We start from the raw sequence: 23,537 nt of genomic DNA on the forward strand, positions 1-23,537 counted from the left end.
AAAGTATAGAAGAATTTTAATGGCATGGAAACTATCTACAATGCGCTATAATGGTAAAGGAAGATACAGAAGCATAGACAATACAATTCAACTGTTTTACTTCATTGTGTACCAGGAATTTTCTCCAGATGGAGAGCTATACCAGCCTTTTGATTTCTTTTCCATCTGTGCCTATATTTTCTATTCTCGTTAGATACCATTTTTAATTCAAAAGTGTACTTTCACAGGTTATCTGAACTTTACAAACTTCCAAACAAACTTGTAATCAAGTATAGGTTACATGGAATCAAGAGGTAAATTCCCAATTTTAAGAAGCTGTGCAAAAGTTACCCTCCCCAAAGGCCAGTTTCCAGCATGATGGCCTCTGTCATTAGAGTTGACACAGTGACTTTTGCCATAAAAGCAGCTCACTGCAAAGTATGATTCACAGTGACTTCTGCTTTGAGAGTGAAAAGTCAATTTCTCTTTCCTATCAGACTCCTGTCCTTTACTTGAGGCAATTACTGTTAAGCATTTTTATATGTACCCTTCCAGAAATGTTCTATGACTAATGACTTCTCTTACTTGACCAAGATAAGATGGTGAAAGAAACAAACATTGTGCGGTCTGTTATCCTTCCTTATTAATGGTAATTTACATTGCAAATTGCAATATAAACAAGCAAAGCTGACCTCCAGTGATTTCCTTATTGATAGAGACATGGATCTTGATCCGCTCTTTTCCACTTATCCATGCCCAATTCCATCTGGACACTATGGAAGTGATAAAGCCTGTTTTGTTGGCACTTAAATATATTGCAGATGGATGTGCCACTGTATTAAAATGCATGTGAAAGAGTCAAATCATGAGCTATACTCCAGTAAAAATTAATTAAAAAAAGTCAAAGAATGATCTTTTTATGCATAGAATCCTATATTCCTCATATTAACTGCTTTTAGGAAACTGCCTCAACAATTTTCAGGTGAGGTAAAGGCTAAAAAGACGTTGAGCAGTGCCTCTACTAATAACCTATTGTTGGGGTTTTGAGGGGAATTTTTACCATCTAGGATCTTGACTTTGTAAACTGATTTTAATTCTGTCCTTAAGTACAATGGATAAAAAAAATCAACCCCTGAACAACACTCAAGAAATGGCTCACGAAGGTGAATATTGATTCCCAAAGCTGAGGTCTAAGAAACATCTAGAGTGAATTCCCTATTGCCCATGAGAGGTGACACAGAAAAATCATGGATTATGGAAATACTTCATTGATATTCCTAAGTCTCATCTTTCTGACTGTTTAGCTGTCATTTCTAATTGGCTCTCCTGCTGTTTCCATCCTCATCATTGATTTATATAAAGGCACACTTGCCAGACTCCCCACCTGGCTTTACTGCTTATCTTATCTGGGAGCCATTCATGGGACTGTGTGTCTAGCCTCACAGATGCTGAGAATCATAGAGCTGAAGGGGACTTTAGTGGCCATCTCAGTTCCTTGTCTCTGTTTACAGATGGGGAAACTGAGACCACGGAAAGGGAAGGAAGGTGCAATGACCCAGAGCACCTCTGCAGAGAGGCCAGAGATGGGACTTCAATCTGCTGACCCAAGTCTCAAGTCTCCCTCCTCCACACCCCTTGACTCCCCTGAGGTTGTGTTGTTTCTTTGTCACCCCAACTTAGGGCCTCATTACCTATATGGTCTGTGGCAGTGGCCTCTCATGGCCTTTCTCACATCGTCCTGTGCCACAATCCCATCTCTTCTTGGCTGTCCCTGTCTCCTTTAAAAATATGAGTTTACACTGGACTGGGAATTGAGAAATCTGAACTGCAGTTCTGAACTCACTGGGTGACTTGAGTTCTTGATACTTCAGTTTACTTGATTGTGAAATATGATGATTAACCAGAGTGAAATTACCACCTAGGAGTGTTTGGAGATGCTTAATGGAGATGCTTCTCTGGCTCAGCAGGTAAAGAATCCACCTGCAATGCAGGAGACCAGGGTTCAATCCCTGAGTCGGAAAGATCTGCTGGAGGAGGACATGGCAACCCACTACAGTATTCTTGTCTGGAGAATCCCATGGACAGAGGAGCAAGCCTGGTGGGCTACAGTCCATGGGGTCACAAAGAGTCGGACACGACTGAGCTACTAAGCACAAGGGTGGTTTGGTTTTTGTTTCTGTTGTCATAGTAACTGACACTCCTGAAATTTAATGAATGGGACCAGGAGAAAAGATCCTGCAATGACAAGAAATGATTCTACACTTCAGAGAACTGTCACCCCAAATTCCTAATAATCTTCCCCTTTTGTGAAACAGTGGGTGAACTGATCTCTAAAAGCCCATTTTAATATATAAATCATCATATTATTCTTCTCAAATTCATTCCAAGGACTTTTTATAAAATTCCTAACTCTTTCATGTGGCATTCAAAGCTTTCCAAATTTCGAAACAAAAACCAAGTGGAAACTTACTATTCTGGTCACACTGAACTATTTATTCCCTGTCTTTCTTCAGACCTTTCTCAACCCCATCTCGGCTCCTTATCCTTCAGCTATGCTCTCTGTAGGGGCTGCCCTTTCTCTGCCTTTGTACTTGCTAGGTTTTACCAACTTCTCTAGGTCTAGGTCAAGCACTTTCTTTTAAAACAAACATTTTCTTGGCCTCCTTTGAACTTCTGTGGCATTTGTCCTAACATCTCTCTTGGCACTCAGCCATATTCTAATTTCTTTTGTTACTTAACTCTGTGTATGTTTCTGGCCTGGCTTCAGAAATAGAGTACACACTTCTCCAGGGCAGGGGTCGTATCTCACACGTCTTTGCACTTCACAGTGCTCAGAGCAAACCCTGTACTTCATCAATATTTGTGAAACAAAATCATATTAGAGCAAATACAAGGAACATTTCCACCCCCCGCCCCCCTCTGTTTTTACACTGAGGTCTTCCTGACTCCTCATACCCTAGGCTGTGTTCTCACAGTAGGAGGAATCAGGTATTTGCTTTCATAGAGGCCGAGTCCCTGTTTTCCCTGGCGTGCTGCCTCTGGATCAGGTATTCTCTGCCTCCCAGCTTCCCTCTTGGTTCTCCATTGTGTCACTGCAAAGCTACCAACAGAGAAAGGTTGGGCAGAGGGACGACAGTGGCTTAAAAACCTGATGGACAGTTAATCGGAGAGTGAATGAATTAGGAAGTATACAGATGGCTGACACCCTTTTCTCATCACGTGTTAGTCTTTCTTGGCTGATGCAGATGGCACTTTGTTATTAACATTGATATTCAGTGTGGCTGTGTTTGGACTAGTCAATAACATCAAGGAAATGTTTTGGAACAGGTAAAGTGATGCTCATGAGCTTAATCTTGTTCTTTCAATAGGAAGGTTTTAAAATTTATATTTTCAGGTTAACTTCATATATATGTGATAGATTTACATGTTTAGGGGTTTCATTGAGTAATTGACTTTTTTTTAAATTGACCGTGGTGAATCTGAATCTGTCTGGCAGTACTGAGCTTCTTTTATCATATGCTATGATGCTCTATGTTAATATTGAAATTCACCTTAATAATATTAAAGAGCTTGGACATTTAAAATAGATTAAAATGGCATATTCAAGTTGATGCAGAGTTCTGAATTTACCCATTATCATATCAAGACAATACATCTTGTGGTTTCTGAAGTGTTATAAAAGGGAGAGGGACTATATGTGCTGAGCTGAGAAGTTGGGGCATGGCTTTCTGTAGCCTGTGAATGTGTCAACTGTTGAGTGCCTGGAATCTGGAGGGTCCTGACACCCACAAAACCCCTGTAGAGTGTATAATACTCCCTCATGCATGGTCACATGCACATTTTATGTATATGCAGTAAGAGTTAACATGCTTTCAATAGTACCCTAAAACAATGATACTTAAGATGACTCCATGAAAGAAAAATTCAATTTATCACACTGGCCTTAAACTGTGAGTGCCCCTGGTTAGAAATAGTTACATTTCTCAGTGTATACAGATGAGTGTCCTGAAAAACTAGTAAAGGTTTTTTTCTTTTATACTAAGCTTTCAATAAAATAAGCTCTTCCCTTGAGACTCATGGTTGCTCTCTAGAGGCTGACAGGTGAATGGTTATTTTCTGCCTCTAGAGATGTCCACTTTGGCTCTCCCTGGAATGATTCTCTGTGGGACCATATATATGTTTTTTTTCTTTCTACAGTACTTTTTCCATTTTTTTTTTACCTCTTTATAATCTAACTCTACAAGCTGCTTTATTGGAAATGGTTCTCAGAGCCTGTATCATCTGAGACCCTGGTGGTTTCCATGAAAAGAAGGTATAGATACTTGGGAAATGTCAGTCAGAACATAAAAAAGAGATTTGCTCATATTATTGTAGGGAACTAATTAGCAATGGAAAAAAAGCTATGTTTTGAATTTCGGTTCAAGAAGGGAGAACAGGAAAGGATATGGGGTATAGAAAAAGGAATTCAGAAAGGCAAGGAACCTGATGCTTAAGAAAGGGGGCAGCCTTTCATGGCCCAGCAGAAGGTAATCAATCATGTTGAGTGAAAGAACGTATAAAGCAGAGAAGGGCAGATGGTAGGGTGGGAACAGAGTATTCATGTGGCCCAGTTCATTTCCCCAGTTTTCAGTCCATGAATGAAGTCTTGTCCAAAATCTAGGGAGAGGGAGAAGTTTAAAACAGTCATATGCTGCCTAGTAGTTCTACCATCGTTTAAGAATTCACACGCGACCAGTGGGCTGAGGAAACACCGTATCAGCCATAAGTATAGGGATGTCTTGATGCTATATTTTCAGTTTTCTTTAAACTAGATGGATTTTTCAGTAACGTGACTGTGTAGGAAAAAAGGAAAGGCAGGAGGACAGCAATCTGAGGATGGGTCCAGGACACGAAGTGGGTGCCTCGAGTCATCAGCCTCCCTACTAAAGAGCATATGGATTTGGCCCAGCCCCTGGGGGAAAAGGCAACTCTAGATCCTGGTCCCACCAGGACAGGCTGACCCTGTGGTCCTGTGAATGGGAGGCCAAGGGCAGAGGAGGTGTTACCTCTCCAGCACTGTAACTTCGGAGCCTCTGGAGATGCTGTCGATGAGTCAGATGGTTGGGAAGACGACCATTCTGAAGAGGGATTCGGGGGTCAATAAAAGTGGTAGCTCGACTGTTGTGGTCCACGAAGAAAGACTACAGACAGACCAGGAAAGAACATACATGTGAGAATCAGCCAAGTAAAATGACTGATACCCAGGAGCACTCCAGGGCTCAGTCATCAGGTTTATGTTTGCCCTTCCTTTTCTTTTTATTTATTTATTTATTTTTTTCCGTTCTACAGAGTTTATTAGGTTTATAACTGGATGAAGTCACACGTGTACAAAATGAAGCTCACACTACCCCAAAGCAGAGTAGGAATTGAGGGCTGGGGATCCGTTACTGGCCTTTGGGGGAGCTCCGAGGTGAGGGGCAGCCAACCCTCCCACTCCAGAGATGTGGCCATAGGAGAGGGGAGGAGAAGGAGCCCACTTGGCTTTGGTCACAGAACTCAGGAGCCTGGCAGTGGGCTAGGGCAGGCAGATGGATGGTGGAGCAGGAGCCTCTGAAACCACCCTGTTCAGGGAGTCCAGGGACTGCTCCACCAGTCCCACTTGCAATGTGGTTGGTCCAGACCTAGACTCGGGGGCTAGTGCAAAGGGCAGGCAGCAAAGCAGGAGGGAGGAGACACTGATGTGTGTTGGCCAAGGGCACCCAGACCTGTAGAAGAGGGTGGGTGGGGAGGTGGGCTAGCGGCCACCAGGCAGCTAGCAGCGGGTCTCATAAATGCCGCTGCGGCCAATGTAGCGCACCCATTTGATGACATCGTGGTCGCTGCGGTTCAGCTTCGGTTCAAACACCTTCAAGTAGCGCACCTTGAGACCAGAAGGTGCGAATGGCACCTCAAAGTTCATTGAAATGGGGGGTCGAGCCCATTTCTTCTTGTCGTTGGTGGGCAGCAGGTCAATCTCAGCGCTGATTTGCGATTCCTTCATGCCTGCCATGCGCTTGATCTTCCACACGATGGCGGTCTCACTGGCCTTATACTTGGCCTTCCCCTTCATGCAGATTACCTGCACCCCACTAGTGTTCAGTGGGGTTGGGATCCGCACCTCAATCTTCTGAGCCAGTAGTGAGGGTTTGAAGTTGGACTTAATGACCACCTTGACCTCCAGCTTGGTGCGTCCCACTTCTCGAACTAGTGGGATCACGCGAAAAGGAAGGATGATGTCCTTGGTGGTGCGATACCTCATGAGTTCAAATTCTCCATCTGGTGGGATAAAGCTGATGCTGCTTTCAGAATCAAACTTGCTGAGTCGCACACACTGGTGGAAGGTGCAGTCATCAATGGCAATTGATTGCTTCCTGCTCTTGCTTGTTTCATCAGCTGTGCCTTTGCCTTGCTTCTCAATGACGATCTTGTCATTCATTCCAAACTTGCACTCAGGCATGCCACTCAGATAGCTCTTCATCACTACCCGGCCTGACACATGGGCGCTCAGGACCTGCCCTTGCGGGGACATGAGGAGGTTTGCACTCTCCAGCACATCCAGGAAGAGCTCATTCCGGCGATACTTGATGCCCTCCCGCCGCCAGCCAATCTGCCCAGTCACCTGGCTGGTGATCTGAGACTGCTCTTCTTTTGTCTGATGCTGGCTTTTGATCCCCTGCTGGGTGATGAAGGTTTTCAGTGCACCTGTCTCCGAGTTCTGTGGGTAGCCAAAATCTAGGATTTCGTCCAGCAGTTCATATATGAGCACAAAATTGTTCTTGATGTTCTCTTCGCTGATCTTGCCAAAGTAGGCAGCCATTACATCACACATCTTACAGAGGAATTCGAAGACCATGGCAGCATTGACATTCTGCTTGGTGACAGCTGCCAGCCAGATGTTGGACCGTTTAACATGGAAGAAACTGGTGCGAGTGATGTTGGTGACGGGGCTGCGCACCTGCTGCCGGGCGTGGATAACATTGACCTGAAAGGCGTCCACTGCGTTCCTCCCGATGTCATCTCGGTAGACCTGGGAGATGAGCACCTCCCCCTTGTGATTATAGATGAATAAGCCTCCAATCATGGCGGCAGCTCAGTCTTCGCAGCCCATTGCTCTGAGAAGAGACCTGGTGTCCGCGGCCCTCTGCTCGGCCTGCCCGGCCACTCTCCGGATCCCAAGATGTCCGCCCGCCCCCTTGCCCCTCCTTTTCATCTACTCAGAACTAGATGGGAGATGCCTCTGCTTTTGCACGCTCAGGAGTTCAGTGAAGCCCCCAGTCACTGATCAACACTTTATCGGGTGTGAGTTACAGAGGAGCAATTGTAACATCTTACCATGGAATATAAGAGAAACAGATCCTTTGAAGGATAAGTCATTCTAGTAATTAATCATTTGGAGAGCATTTAGTTTATTTTTAAAATAAATGCCCTTTTTTGATTATAGAATTAATATAGTTTCATTGAGAAATAACTTAAAAAGGATAAAAATGTACAAAGAAGATAACTAAAAATCATACCAAATATTACAGTCTAAAGGTAATCAACAAAATGTTTTCGTGATTTTTTTTGTTTTCTCTTCTATGCAAAAATACATGTATTTTCCTAACATCAGCACCTACAATTTTGTTATATAAGATTTTTTCACCTATTATTTTATGAGCATTTCTCTAAGTTATTAAATATCCTTTTAACACAGAATTTTATTGAGTATATGGTGTTCAGTTTGATGGATCGGTTCAGTTAGTTCAGTCACTCAGTTGTGTCTGACTCTTTGTGACCCCATGAATCACAGCACGCCAGGCCTCCCTGTCCATCACCAACTCCTGGAGTTTACTCAAACTCATGTCCATTGAGTCGGTGATGCCATCCAACCATCTCATCCTCTGTCGTCCCCTTCTCCTCCTGCCTTCAATCTTTCCCAGCATCAGGGTCTTTTTAAATGAGTCAGTTCTTTGCAGCAGGTGGCCAAAGTATTGGAGTTTCAGTTTCAGCATCAGTCCTTCCAATGAATATTCAGGACTGATTTCCTTTAGGAACTGGTTGGATCTCCTTGCAGTCCAAGGGACTCTCAAGAGTCTTCAATACCACAGTTCAAAAGCATCAATTCTTCAGCACTCAGCTTTCCTTACAGTCCAACTCTCACATCCATACATGACTATTGGAAAAACCATAGCTTTGACTAGACAGACCTTTGTTGGCAAAGCAACATCTTTGCTTTTTAAAATGCTCTCTAGGTTGGTCATAACTTTTCTTTCAAGGAGCTAAGCATCTTTCAATTTCATGGCTGCAGTCACCATCTGCAGTGATTTTGGAGCTCAAAAAAATAGTCTGTCATTATTTCTACTGTTTCCCCATCTATTTGCCATGAAGTGATGGGACCAGATGCCATGATCTTAGTTTTCTGAATGTTGAGTTTTAAACCAACTTTTTCACTCTCCTCTTTCACTTTCATCAAGAGGCTTTTTAGTTCTTCTTTGTTTTCTGCCATAAGGGTGGTGTCATCTGCATATCTGAGGTTATTGATATTTCTTCCGGCAATCTTGATTCCAGCTTGTGCTTCCTTCAGCCCAGCGTTTCTCATGATGTACTCTGAATATAATTTAAATAAGCAGGGTGACAATATACAGCCTTGACGTACTCCTTTTCCTATTTGAAACCAGTCTGTTCCATGTCCAGTTTTAACTGTTGCTTCCTGACCTGCATACAGATATCTCAAGAGGCAGGTCAGGTGGTTTGGTATTCCCATCTCTTTCAGAATTTTTCACAGTTTGTGGTGATCCACACAGTCAAAGGCTTTGGCATAGTCAATAAAGCAGAAGTTTTTCTGGAACTCTCTTGCTTTTCCGATGATCCAGTGGAAGTTGGCAATTTGATCTCTGGTTCCTCCGCCTTTTCTAAAACCAGCTTGAACATCTGGAAGTTCATGGTTCACGTATTGTTGAAGCTTGGCTTGAAGAATTTTGAGCATTACTTTACTAGTGTGTGATATGAGTGCAATTTTGCAGTAGTTTGAGCATTCTTTGGCATTGCCTTCCTTTGGGATTAGAATGAAAACTGATCTTTTCCAGTTCTGTGGCCACTGCTGAGTTTTCCAAATTTGCTGGCATATTGAGTGCAGCACTTTCACAGCATCATCTTTTAGGATTTGAAATAGCTCAACTGGAATTCCATCACCTCCACTAGCTTTGTCTGTAGTGATGCTTCCAAAGGCCCACTTGACTTTGCATTCCAGGATGTCTGGCTCTAGGTTGGTGATCACACCATCATGATTATCTGGGTTGTGAAGATCTTTTTTGTATAGTTCCTCTGTGTATTCTTGCCACCTCTTCTCAATATCTTATGCTTCTGTTAGGTCCATACCATCTCTGTCTTTTATTTTGCCCATCTTTGCATGAAATATTCCCTTGGTATCTCTAATTTTCTTGAAGAGATCTCTAGTCTTTCCCATTCTATTATTTTCCTCTATTTCTTTGCATTGATCACTGAGGAAGCCTTTCTTATCTCTCCTTGCTATTCTTTGGAACTCTGCATTCAAATGGGTATATATTTCCTTTTCTCCTTTGCCCTTCACTTCTCTTCTATTCACTGCTATTTGCAAGATACATAACAATTAGCTTTGGTAACCTCTATCATGGGACACTTAATTTTTTTTTTTTTTTTTTTACTGGTTTAAAATAGTGCTTCAATAAATACTTCTGTACACAAAGCCTTGAGGCATGTCTGATTAGTGTGTATGTTCCAATATATAACAAATGACATTCTTTAAATCTAAAATTAGTTACCCTTCACAAAAAAGGAATACTTATTTTTTTTAATAAAGACTTCTGTACTAGAAAAAAATCTTTCAAATATTCTCTTTTGAACAAAAGGTAATATTTGGTATCAATATCTTTGCCTAATTTACCTCAATCAGTGCTCATTTTAGATATGTTTAGGTGTCATCTGACATAAGTAGTCCAAGAAATTATATACAGATTTAGAAATTATTCTTGGGTGAACATGAGCTTATAATTTTGAGTATTAGATGTTATTGTATATGAGTCTTTTAAAGATCTCTATAAAATGTCATACAGGGAGTTGTTTCATAATGGAGATCAAAATACTCCCCACAGGACAAAGGCAAATAACAACTTTCTGAGTATCATGTGAGTTGGTATCTGTGGCTGGTAATAAAATTTCCCAGGATAGCATCCCACACAGACTCAAAAAGGGCTGTATGTCCAACAACATGCAGGGGACTGAAATGATGTCCCCTGAAACATTACGTTAGATTCTCAAAAAATGATGACAATGACATTAAAAAATATTAGTAAAGAATTCATATAAGTATGAAATGTGAGTGAAAAAACCCAACATTAACATGCTTACATGGGATTTTAAACATACAAATACAAGCTAAATTAATATACAGTAAAAGCAGATTTTTATTATTCAATTATATGTCTTTTAAAGTTTATAAATTAAAGTTAAATGGGTTATATATATGTATATGTGGTAACTTTTAGTATAAATTCCTAAAAGTTGACTTAATTACTGGGTTAAAAGTTAGGAAAACATTATACATTTATTGATCCATATCAACAAACTATCTTCATGAGAACAGTACAGATTTATCATCTTACCAAAAGTTCATGAACTCTTTTTATGGACTTTACTAATGCTGAGTACTGGAAAGAACTCTTAGAAATGCTGAATGGCAAATAATGATAAATTATAAGGGAAGCCAAACATTTTCTCTTAGGTTTACTGTTCAATTTCTTCACTGGAGTACTGTCTTTGTACTTTGCTTGTTCCCTTTTTTGTTGTTGGGATGTTAAGGTTTTCTTTATTTTAAATGTGCTTACTCATGTGCCTTCAAATTGCTTTTGATTTTTATTTGCTTTGTTTTCTAATACACAGCATTTTTTTTTACTCCTATGTATATAAATCTTTCCACTATTTGTCTCTAGTTATAGATCAGTTAAATGCTTAATTATATTTTACTAGCTTTATTTTTGGTGAATTGTTTCTGAAAATTATTTTGGTACAATGTGAAGTTGTAATTCAAAAGCAGAGACATTACTTTGCCAACAAAGGTCCGTCTAGTCAAGGCTATGGTTTTTCCAGTGGTCATGTATAGATGTGAGAGTTGGACTGTGAAGAAAGCTGAGCACTGAAGAATTGATGCTTTTGAACTGTGGTGATGGAGAAGACTCTTGACAGTCCCTTGGACTGCAAGGAGATCCAACCAGTCCATCCTAAAGGAGATCAGTCCTGGGTGTTCATTGGAAGGACTGATGCTAAAGCTGAAACTCCAATACTTTGGCCACCCCATGCAAAGAGTTGACACATTGGAAAAGACCTTGATGCTGGGAGGGATTGGGGGCAAGATGAGAAGGGGACAACAGAGGATTAGATGGCTGGATGGCATCACCGACTCGATGGACATGAGTTTGAATGAACTCTGGGAGTTGGTGATGGACAGGGAGGCCTGGAATGCTGCGATTCATGGGGTCCCAAAGAGTCGGACACGACTGAGCGACTGAACTGAACTGAATTAAACTTAAAAGCTACTGCACAGCAAAGGAAACCATTGATAAAATAAAAAGACAGCCTACTGAGTGGGAGAAAATATTTGCAAATGATATGACTGATAAGAGCTTAATATCCAAAATATATAAATAGTTCATACAGCTCAATGAATCTGATTAAAAAATGGGCATAAGATCAGAGTAGATGTTTTTCCAAAAAAGATATATGGATGGTCAATAAGCTCAACACTGTTAATCACCAGAAAAGTGTAAGTCAAAACCATAATGAGACATGTCACCTCACTCCGGTCAGAATGGCTAATGTCAAAGAGTCTGTGCTGTGCTGAGTTGCTTCAGTCACGTCAGATTCTTTGCAATGCCCTGGATTGTAGCCCACCAGGCTTCTCTGTCCTTGGGATTTCCCAGGCAAGAATACTGGAGTGGATTGCCATTTCCTTCTCCACAAAAAGTCTACAAACAACAAATTATGGTGAGGACATGGAGAAAAGAGGACCCTAGTATATTGTTGATAGGAACATAAATTGGTACAGCTACTGTGAAAACAGAATGGAGGTTCCTCAAAAAACTAAAAATAGAACTATCATATGATCCAGCAATTCCAGTCCTGGGCATATATCCAAAGAAAATTGAAAATATTAATTCAAAAGATACATGCACCCCAATGTTCACAGCAGCATTATTTACAATAGGTAAGATATGGAAACAGCCTAAGTGTCTGTCAATAGATGCATGGATAAAGGAGATGTGGTATACACACATCACGCATATGCGCGAGCGCACACACACACACACACACTGGAATACTACTCAGCCATAAAAAAGAAAGAAATTCTGACATTTGCAACAACATGGATGGATACAGAGGTTATTATCCTTAGTGAGGTAAGTCAGAGAGAGAAAAAAATACTGTTATATATGTGATGTATGTTATCACTTATATATGGAATCTAAAAAATAAAACTAATTAATGAATATAAGCAGACATAGACTCTCAGACACAGAAAACATATATGCTTTTGTTTTGGTTGCCAGTGGTGATAAGGAAGGAGGGAATGGCAAGATAGGGGAATGGGATTAAAAGAAATAATCTACTATGTATAAAATGAATAATCAACAAGGATATATTGTATGACACAGAGAAATATAGCTGCTATTTTATGATAATGGTAGATGGAGTATAATCTATAAAAATATTGCATCACTATGCTGTATACCGGAGAAGGCAATGGCACCCCACTCCAGTACTTTTGCCTGGAAAATCCCATGCATGGAGGAGCCTGGTGGGCTACAGTCCATGGGGTCGCTAAGAGTCGGACAGGACTGAGTGACTTCACTCTCACTTTTCACTTTCATGCATTGGAGAAGGAAATGGCAACCCACTCCAGTGTTCTTGCCTGGAGAACCCCAGGGACAGGGAGCCTGGTGGGCTGCTGTCTATGGGGTCGCACAGAGTCAGACACGACTGAAGCGACTTAGCAGCAGCAGCAGCAGCATGCTGTATACCTGAAACTAATATTATATTTCAATTATACCTCAATTAAAAATAAATAAAAGTATATTTTTATTAAAAATCATATAAAATCTGCCATCTTAGTTATTTTTTAAATGCACAATTTAGAGGCATTAAGTGCATTCTCATTGTTGTGCGGTCATCACCACTATTTATTTCCTAAACTTTTTCACTTTCCAAAACTGAAACTATGGTCCCATTAAAAGAAATAAGTCCTCATTCTCTCCTCTGCCTCACCCCCAAGTTCCTGGTAACCTCTATTCTACTTTCTGTTTCTATTAATATGACTATTTTAGGTATCTCAGATAAAAATTGTATGCAATTAAGGTTAATGTAAGCTTTATTTTAAATGAAAGAGTTAATATATGTTCCATTAACAGGAAAGTATTCAAATCTTATTTTGTCTATTTAATCTATTGAACTGATGGATATAAAACACATTTGCCTACCTTTTGCATTTCTTCATTTCCTTTGCAGTTCTTTTATTTTTCTTTATATAATATGTATCTTGTTCTTTGGCTCATAATGTATATATGATTATTGTAATTTAAACTGTGCCATTGATGAATATAAAATCTTTCTTTGACCCCATTTTTAGGATTTAGATTTCAACTCTCCTTTGTATGATATTAATACACCAACACTGATTTTTCTGTTATTGTTTTCATACTATATTAATATTTATTCTTTTACTATTAAACATTTTAAATTATCTCTTAGGTATGTCTTTTTTAAAGCTGTATTTGTTTGGTATCAAATCTGATAGTAGCTCCTTTTGGTAAGGAGATACCATTCCCTATGTGGAGTACTAAGTGTAAGGAGTAACAAGTTTATCCTATTTCCACTTGCTGCCACAACTGTTATGCTTGGCTTTACTGTTGTCATTTTATTTTTAATATTCTAATTTTCTTTGCTTCCTTGTGGATTCTTTTGTGTGTTTTTGATACAAACACTGTATTTTGTTTGATTTTATCTTTTGTAGGAATTCAAGAGAGAAAAATCTTGCTTTAAATGGTACAATGATTACCTTTTAAGTTTGTCAAGCAACTATATTTAGCTTTTGTTTTTCAAATTATCCACTTGGCTCCCCTTACACCCAACTAGGAACTTAGTACCCACTTTCCCTGCCCTCTCACCCACCCACTTTTTGTTTCCTCATTTTTTTTTCCCCAATGATTTTCATTTATACTATTTTTAGTAATAAAATGTTTTCTATCTCATACATGATTGAACACATATTTTGCTTTAAAATTAACAGTCACTATTGAATAAAAAATGGTTTATTTTTCTAATCAAGTGACCAAGCTGCTGAATCTTAAGGCCTCAACAAGTGTTGCATCTTATTTTCATTGAACAATAAGACCTTCTATTTTGACTATTCCCGTATATATCAATGTTTCTCCAGTGGTTTCCATTTGCCAGGTTTAACATGGTGGCTACTACTTTCAGGGGATTCTATCAGGTGAATCCTCATTTCCAGTGCAATAGCTGTTGGCAATCTTTCATCAAAAGTCCACCCATTAGGACTTCTCGATCATGGCTGGCCAAGGAGTCCTGTTTTGGCAACCAGGGCTTCATTCTGCTGAATATGATATTCCTAAAATCTCATAGATGTTTGTTGAGTCATTTTTAAATACTTCTGTAAGCAATGTTCTGAACAGGTGGTCTCTTCAGGTTTTACTTCTTTTCTTGTAAAGTCTTTAACACAGTCTAAAAAGCAGGTTTCTATAAATTTACTGTAGGTTCCAAGAAATTCCTTAAAATGTTTTATCTGATTAGACTCTAGTATTTGTGCAGCCATATTCTTTTGGTACATTATTAGTCACCTTTTTTGATGCATGAGTTTCCTTTCTGTTCTGGAAAAGTAGTTGTCCAATCTTTGCTTGAATGTCTCCAGTAAGGCCTGATTTCTTCCTTAAGGATAGGCTCTTGCATCTCACCCCGTAAGAGGCTGGGGGGCTGTGTTGCCAGTCGACTCTCTGTTTCCTCATCTTTTTAATTCTGGTCCAGGGATACTGATCCAAATTGTTCTTATACAAGTATTCCATTTTTATTATACATATTTTCCCATACTTTATTGAGCTTTTTCAATACAAAGCATTATAATTTTAAAGCAATTATTTACATTTATATTTGTGCATTTGATTGATTAAAATACCCATCACCAAAGATTTTTAATGCTATGATTTTCCCATTTTTGATTTTCCCTTCTGACATTTGTGAGCCATCTGGAGAATGGCTTTTGGTGTTTTCTTAGGGCAGGCAAAACAGTAGGGTGAGCCCTGAAGTCTTGCACATGAGGATTTTTCCCTACTGTCTTCACACTTCAATAACAATGTTTTCTGGAAATAGGATTATTGAGCTGCCATCTTTCTCATCAATAACCTGTAGTCATTGTTCTGTGGATTTCTACAGTTTGGTTTTATGGATGGGAAGTTTGAGGTTTGTCTGATTTTTAATTCTTTTGTAAATGACTTTCACATTATCGTGGCTGTATATTGATAAGATTTTTAAAGTCTCGATGTAAAGACATTCTAGAGTAGCATTTATTTTAATTAATTTTACTGTAACTCAGTGAGTCCAATTAATCTGCCCATCTGAACAATCTGTTGTAGATCAAAGCTTTATTTTCAATATTTAATTAATAATTTAATATTTATAGTTAATATTTACTTATTGCTACTGTATCTATTAATTTCTTCTTCAAGAATATCTATAAGCCTTTCATCCAACAGAGACTTAGTGAGGGCCAGCTATGTGCCAGACACTATTCTAGGCCCTCAGAAGTTTCATCAATGAGCAACACAAAGACCCCTGCTCTCAAAGAGCTTAAAATTCTGCCAGGAGAAACAGACAAAACAGTACATAGAACAAACATGTAAACTCTACAAAGAAGCACACAGGCAAGGGGTCTTAAGGGAGTTTGTGATATTAAATTGGTTCTTGCTGAGAAAGTGAGATACATTTTTTTCTGGTTTTCATATATTTTTTTCACTTTATCCTTCACTGGTTGCAAAATGGTACCTTCTCTGTGCTTTGGGGGCTGCTTCCATGTTCATATTCTATAACCAGGATTCGATTTTACATAGTGTCATTTCTCCTCTCTTTTATCCCTATGCTGTTACATTTCGTTGTTCCATGAAATCTTAAACCATTTATCTAGCCCACATCCTTTTCTAGTTTTTAACTGTAGTAAGAACACTTAACGAGGTTTCCTTTCAAACGAATGTTAAAGTGTAAAAAAATAAAAGAAAAAATTTAAAGTGCATAAAGTACAGTACTGTTAACTATAGGCACAATATTGGATAGCTGATCTCTAGAACTTAACTAGCATAACTAAAACTCTATTCCTGTTGAACAGAAACTCCCTACTTCCTCCTGCCCCCATCCCTCGGCAACCACGATTTTACTGTTTCTATAAGTTTGACTGTTTTAGATCTCTCATATAAATGGAATAATGCAGTCTTTGTCCTGTGACTAGCTAATTTCATTTAACACAATGTCTTCCAGGTTCATCCATGTTGTAGTATGTCAGAATCCTCTTCTTTTTTAAGGTTAAATAATACTCCCTTGTATGTATATACCACCTTTTCTTTATCCACTCATCCATCAAGAGACATTTAGGTTGCTTCCATATCTTTGCTATTTGATTAAACCACAGTAGTACAGATATCTCAGAGATTTTGAGTTCAGTTCTTTTGAATCAATACCCAGAGTAGGATTGCTAGATCCTGCGCTGGTTCTGTTTTCTTCTGTCTGCTTTCCTCTGGCTTGTTTTCTATGTGTGGGTTCTTCTTGCTCAATATAAGGCATGCGTTCTTGTGCCATTGTGTAGATGATAAACAGATATCTTTAAAATGTTTATTTCTATTTTCTGAAGAAAATTATACTAAAAGATATGCTTTTTCTCAAGACAAAGATTCTGTTTCCTTCACAAAGCAGGTCTTCAGAGGCCTCGTATTACTTTGTTGTTATGTGCATATTCCTTAGTAGAGGCCACCTCCATCTCACACCTGTCCCCGACAGGCTGTCACCTGTCCTATTGCCTGAGCCCCACCACCTCCTGGACGACAACCATCCTCCACAGCTCAACCCTGGAGCCAACCTGAGGTGCACAAAATCCCTATTGATGTTGGGCAGAGGCTGTGTCCACCCTCTCCAGGTTTTCAAGATGACAGGTGAGTCAGATGCCATTTGGTCTTCCTTGTGGGGATGATGTGCATTCAAAGGCACCAAACAGCTCAGACCAGCCCTCCTCTTCCTACATGGTGCACAGTAAAAGTGAAGGCTGTTGACTCTGAACGTGTTGACAAAGTGAGAAGCATGTTGGCTGGTGAGAAACCAGAAGGTGGTCTAGTTTCTGGAAACTGTTCTGTTTCTTTTGTATAGAAAGCATGTTTCCCACACCATGTTTCACTGTCATTCTCCTAGTGGAGGCCACATCTGGTAAATAAGAGTAGATTCTGTCTATGGTGGTTTTTCCACCACACAAGGCACCCCCTGCCAAGTTCATCCCTGACTGCAGAGCTGGTCATAGAGATTCACTGTACTGGTGGACTTGCATCAATTAGAGGACACAATCTTTCCTCCCATGTTTCAGAGGGTTCAGGTACTGGGACATGACAAAGTGTGAGAGGGGGGTTTCTGGTTCCCAGGGCACTGTGAAGCCCCATCAGCCGACTTTAGGGAACTGTGGTTTTACATGGTCATAATCACAGACGAAGAGAGCTGCATGATGCAGTTTCCTGTTGAGACACATGTTTGCTGGCAACACTCCTGATTCTTTTGACACTAGAAGAGGGAAGGAGTCTCTCTACTAAAGTTTATAGAAGATTATGCAGGGACGATTCCTCGGTAGCCTGTTTGACCTGTCCTATAAATACATGAAAGTGATTGATGGTGATTAAGAAAGAGCATTCTTGCTTTAGCTGACTCAGCTAGGCTTCTACAGCATCCCTGGGAAAGACTAGTTTTGGTTAATGCCACACAAAAGCAAAATGCAAGCCAGTAACACTTCATTGGCCCAATTCACCCTGTTTTAATGAGAACTGAAGGCTTATTAGGGAAATTACAATGAATAATTTAATAATGTCACTCCCATTTAACTAATAATTTAATCCTCTGAGAGGGAACTAAGGAGGCAAAACAATAGAAAGGTCATTGAATAGAATCTGGTTTCACGTTCCAAATCTAAATTAAGAAATATGGAGCCTGTAGTTCTCAACTGGGTGTGATACTGTCCCCCAACCCTCCTCCCCACCCAGGGAACACAGCAATGTCACAACTTGGTGGAGGTGATGTTAGCATCGGTGGGCAGAAGTCAGGGACATTTGGAAACATTCTAAACATCAAGAGACAGAAATCCCAATGCGGATAGTTACCCTCCCTTCTGCCTGGTGGCCAATAGCACGTCTCAGGAACAGGCTCTGATCTCATCATCAACCTCCCTCCTCACCTGTTCATGGGTCTTCACCTTCTGATGTAAGGCCCCAGCAGCAGTCATGCTCACCTTTCCCTGCTGGTCCGTTTTGATCTCCCAGCCCCGGGGCAATTCCAGCCGCGTGTCCGCGAACATGTTGATGAAATTCACCAAGTCTCTGTTGTGCTGGTAGCGTTCGAAGTTGCGTGCATCCCGCCGGACTTTGAGGATCATGTGCTTCAAGCAGGTGCTACTGGTGAAGACTCGGTAGGCACTCTGAGATGGCGTCCAGGCAGATGGGGAAGGATGTGGGGATTAGGAGAAACACAGACCAAGCATACTTTGAGCACCTTAATGGGATGCGATGTGGTTGCTACACAGGGATTTATTGTGAGCATTGAGGAGGAGGCCTTGGAAGCAGAGATCTTGCTCCAGAAGTAAATACCTGCCCACCGCGAACACACATGGATCTCCTCACAATCTGAACTCTACCACTCTTCCAGCATCCTAGGACACTGTCCAACTCCCCTGCATCTCAAGTTCCCCTCCCCCTCCTCCCTCCCCAACCCACTCTGCCCCAGCCTGGTTCTGCTCCCCTGAATCTCCTTCTGACTCTCTGAGCATCTCCTCCCTCTCCTCCCTGGTTCCTCCTCTGACAGCACAGATTCATCCTTGGTCTTCTTCAAAGTGTTGAAAGTGAAAGTGAAAGTTGCTCAGTTGTGTCCAACTCTTTGCAACCTCATGGACTATACAGTCCATGGAATTCTCCAGGCCAGAATACTGGAGTGGGTAGCCTTTCCCTGCTCCAGGGGATTGCTCCTCTTATCCATCTATATAACAGGGTGTATTAGTTAAAGTTTCCTGTGAATTTTAGGTGGAAAAGGAAATGGCAACCCACTCCGGTATGAATTTTAGGGCTGATCTTCAAAGGTCTGCGACTCCTTTCTATGTACAAACGTGACTGTTAGTAGGGGTTGGAAGATGAGAAGAAATGAAGAAAGCTTCAGGAGTTTCTAGTTGTGCCACATAACCATTTTATGCTACCTGGGGCTGATGGGTGTGTGTGGTTCAGGGAAAGACTGTGAGTAGCCAGAGCAGGCTGGGGAACAGCTCAGAGAGCACCACTATCTAGCTTTCTTGTCCTCCGTGACTCACCCCTGTACCACTGGGCAGCAGCTCTTGATCTAATCACTAGATGCCCAAGAGGCTTCCTAAATATAACCTGCTCAAAAACTAGTCCCTCCTCCCCTGCCACAGCTCCCATCACCTAATCAAACTACTGTTGAATGGGGACACCTAACTCAGGGGGGCAAAGCAGAAAGGACTCAGACTTTCTTGGGTCCTCACCCTCCATCCCCCCTCATGATTGATTCCCTGCAGAAATATCTCCTAGGCTGAGTTGTTTTTCCCTGCTCCCAGACCCTTTCTTAGGGAAGCCCTGGATTATTGCTCACTCAAGCACTTGAACCAGGCTCTGGTCTTAACCTCTCAGTCCCTCTCCCACAATTCTACCTGAGAAAATAACCTCTCAAACAGCTGGATTGTGTAACTGATGATAATGTCTGAGACTGCAGCTGGTTCTGGTTGCCTACTGAGGTAGATCCAGGCTCCTTTCCATGATGTACCAGGTAATTTGCTGCTCTTCTCCACCCTCTATTCCCACCTCTGCCTGTCACCACACTCCAGCCCCACTAGACCCAGTCCCAGGCTGAGTCCTTTCTCCCACTGCCTGGAACCTCTGCCCTGTCAACTTTCAACTTTCAGGACTCAGTCTCCTCACTCTCCCTGAGTGTCCAGAGCATCACGTGTGTTTCCAGTGCACTTTGTTCCTCCTAGAGGACAGCTTTGTTCTATCACATTAGACTCATTTTTGCATGTCTGCTGCCCAACAAAACGGGGAGCTTCTGCTGATCAGGTATCACCCTAATCTGTCTTTACATCTAGCACCTAGATCTGTGCCTGAACCACAGAAAACACATGTCAAATGAAAAAAGCAATGACTACAGTAATATCAGGATATCAGGGGGGCTTCCCAGGTGGACTTCCCTGGTGGCTCAGATGGTAAAAGCATCTGCCTACAATGCAGGAGACCCAGGTTCGATCCCTGGGTCAGGAAGATACCCTGGAGAAGGAAATGGCAACCTACTCCAGTACTCTTGCCTGGAAAATCCCATGGACAGAGGAGCCTGGTAGGCTACAGTCCATGGGGTCGCGAAGAGTCAGACCAAGCATGCATGCCAATATCATGTCATTGCTTTCTTGACGATACCAAAAAAAAAAAAGAGAGAGAGAGAGAAAGCTAAATATGTAAAAATCACATTAAATTAACTATAAGCAGGTTATTTGATAAACTAATTATATGAAAAGGAAACCTATTATCTGTTTTAAACTTTCTTTAATGAAAGTGATTTTATAAAATGATTCAGGTTGAAGGGAATCTGTCAATTTCCTAATTTTGTCTCTTAAAAATTTTAACTATAATAAAAATGCACCTTTGTTTCCAAATACTTTCACTGACATTAGCCCATTTGAATCTAACAAAAACCCAAAGAAGATATAGCATTCCTAAATCTAGCTTTTCTCCTTTTGGGGAAACTCACAGAGAATAGAAAGGAACCATCTTTTTTCTGTTCCTCTTCCCTGTCCCCACCCCTCACCCCACCCCATCCTACCCCTTTGCCTGAGTTAGAATGCTATCCTCTTTAATCTGTCCAATGACTTTGCAAAGTTGTGTTTCGGGTCTTGCCAGAAGCCAGGCCAGGCCCCCTCTGTGTGTGGGAACACTCACATAGTTGGCATGCAGTACAGTGAAGAACTCAGGGTTGGTGATGAATTTGACCGCTGGAGACTGTAGCAGCAAGGTGATTTTTTGTGAATTCACTGGAGAAAGTGACCCATCTCTTCTCAGATCTGGAAGAAGTGAAACAAATTAACTGAATGCATTGGGAAAAGATCGCTTCAATTAGAGGACTTCTCTTTTGTGGCACTAGCAGCCTGCAAGCCTTCACCGGCATTGCTGGAGAGGACTGTTGTTCTGAATGGTGAGCCAACCAGTGCCACAGTGATGGCCAGGTGTCCCAGCACTGTGTCTCAGTTGAGACTCATTATTTCCCAGAGTACTCCAGTGTAACTTCAGTTGGATCAAGTCCTTGAATAACTCGTCCCTTTTATCCCAATGATTTTTTCTTATTTTCTTTACAAGTTGCTCACCATAGCTATGTCAGTTTGTTTGCAGAAAGGATCACAATCTTTCCTCTCCCTTCATCCCCATCACTCTGAGACTTTGTAGCCTCTCCCCACGTTAAATCAAGCTGGCCTTGAGTTTTGCTTTAACCAACAAAATTTGCCAGAGGTTCTGAGCCAGGGTTTTGAGAGGCCTGTAGGTCCCCACTTACTTTCTCTCCCTCATCATGAGAACAGCCTGTACAAGATGAAAAGCCATGGGGAGCAGGGACAAGCCACCTTGGCTGAGGCCACTTCAGGCCAGCCAGCCTGCAGCCTATTCCACAGCTGACCAAGGAGGCATGGGTGAGCCCTGTGCCCTGAGGAAGTACCTGGCAGAGGTCAGCTCAAACTGCCCACCTGCAGAACTGGGGCAGGGGGAGGTTAATGCATGGCTGTGAGCTTCAGATACTAAGCTTTGGGATAATTTGTTATACAGCAAATGCCAACAGATCCAATACCAAACCCAAAAAGGAATTTTCTCTTCCTTTTCCCTCATATTTCCAATTATTCCACCACCTTACCAAATCTCTCTCAGCAGTCAAAGGAATTAATAATAGAAAAACCTTAACTAGTCCGTTTAGTTAATATATCTGATAAAATTATTAGAATGGAGGCAATTAAAATTGTTGGTGGAACTATATATGTGTATTTAAAAAAGGCCATGAAAGTATCCACTCTTCTGCTTTTCAGAGAGACCTGAGACCTGCAGGACACGAAACACGTGGCTGTTTTCTCAGACTGTTCTGTACCTGTCATCTGCCATCATTTACCCAATTTAAGAGATTTGGATTATCAGGATGTTGCTGTGATAATCTTACGCTATTACAGGTATAAGAAATAGAAACCAATATTTTCATTGAAGACAACTTTATGGTGACCAAAGGGGCAAGGAGCAGGGGAGGGCTAAATTAGGAGTTTTGGGTTAATCACTATATAGATGCTTCCCTGGTGGCTCAGACAGTAAAGAATCTGCCTGCAATGTGGGAGACCTGGGTTCGATCCCTGGGTTGGGAAGATCTCCTGGAGATGGGCATGGCAACCCACTCCAGTATTCTTGCCTGGAGAATTCCATGGACAGAGGAGCCTGGCCAGCTACAGTCCATAGGGTCACAAAGAGTTGGACACGACTGAGCAACTAAACACATATATAATATAATAAAATATAACATAATATATAACAGGGATCTACTGTACAGTACAGGGAATTATATTCAATATCTTACAACAGTCAATTATGAAAAAGAATATGAAAAAGAATACATATGTTTGAAATGGAATCACTTTGCTGTACACCTGAAACTAACACAACATTGTGAGTCCACTATACTTCAGTTAAAAACAAACAAAAAAGAAGCCAATCTCAGGCTTTTTGAATATTTACATCTGAGTTCCATTCAGGCAGATTCAAAGAAATGAACACCAGACCCCCTAGTGGATGCTGATGGTATTTGGTAAAAAATTTTCCTGGGTGGTGGTGTATTTAAAATCATAAGACCAATGGAAAACCTCTTTACTGCCAGGTTCCTCTCTCAGGGGGGACTGTACTGATATTTTATTCTAAATACAAACAAGTCTTATTCCTATTGTTGTCACGTGGATCCTTGGAAGGAGACCTTGAATTCTTACTGGATCTTTTACTTACAAGTGGAAAACATCCTTAGGACACCAATAAATAAATTTACACAACAAGAAATGATTAAGACACTGAAAAAAATCACCTTGATGCACAAGTACAGGTTCTCTTCACTGTGAATCCACTTTTCGTTTACATTCCTGGTGAGACACTTCTGTCTGTTTTTACCCTGCTGGCACCAAGCATCTTTCTCCTCCTGGATTTTGCCCACCTCCCTGCTCTCCC

At 41.0% G+C, this 23,537-nt stretch overlaps 2 protein-coding genes, 1 non-coding gene and 1 pseudogene across 5 annotated transcripts in view; 1 reads left to right on the top strand and 3 right to left on the bottom strand.

The window, feature by feature from the left end:
- Positions 1 to 23,537, bottom strand: part of HECW1 (HECT, C2 and WW domain containing E3 ubiquitin protein ligase 1) — a 490,597-nt gene that overhangs the window by 83,597 nt on the left and 383,463 nt on the right. For all 3 annotated transcript variants that reach the window (XM_025291383.3, XM_025291385.3, XM_044946810.2), the window contains 3 exons: positions 21,243 to 21,364; positions 18,545 to 18,730; positions 5,025 to 5,159 (listed from right to left, as the gene is read on the bottom strand). In XM_025291383.3, coding sequence (XP_025147168.1) covers positions 5,025 to 5,159; positions 18,545 to 18,730; positions 21,243 to 21,364 — 443 coding nt within the window. The remainder of the gene's footprint in view (positions 1 to 5,024; positions 5,160 to 18,544; positions 18,731 to 21,242; positions 21,365 to 23,537) is intronic.
- LOC102397470 (AP-2 complex subunit mu-like) lies at positions 5,371 to 7,200 on the bottom strand. The gene has a single exon (XM_044946811.1). It carries the CDS (start codon positions 7,076 to 7,078, stop codon positions 5,771 to 5,773), a length of 1,308 nt encoding a protein of 435 aa, XP_044802746.1. The 5' UTR covers positions 7,079 to 7,200; the 3' UTR covers positions 5,371 to 5,770.
- Positions 14,200 to 16,988, bottom strand: LOC112586524 (annotated as a pseudogene).
- On the top strand, positions 20,498 to 20,571 carry TRNAC-ACA. The gene has a single exon. It is a non-coding gene; the product is annotated as a tRNA-Cys (tRNA).

Source organism: Bubalus bubalis, chromosome 8, assembly GCF_019923935.1.
Source record: "Bubalus bubalis isolate 160015118507 breed Murrah chromosome 8, NDDB_SH_1, whole genome shotgun sequence".
In the NCBI taxonomy this organism is placed as follows: Eukaryota; Metazoa; Chordata; class Mammalia; order Artiodactyla; family Bovidae; genus Bubalus; species Bubalus bubalis.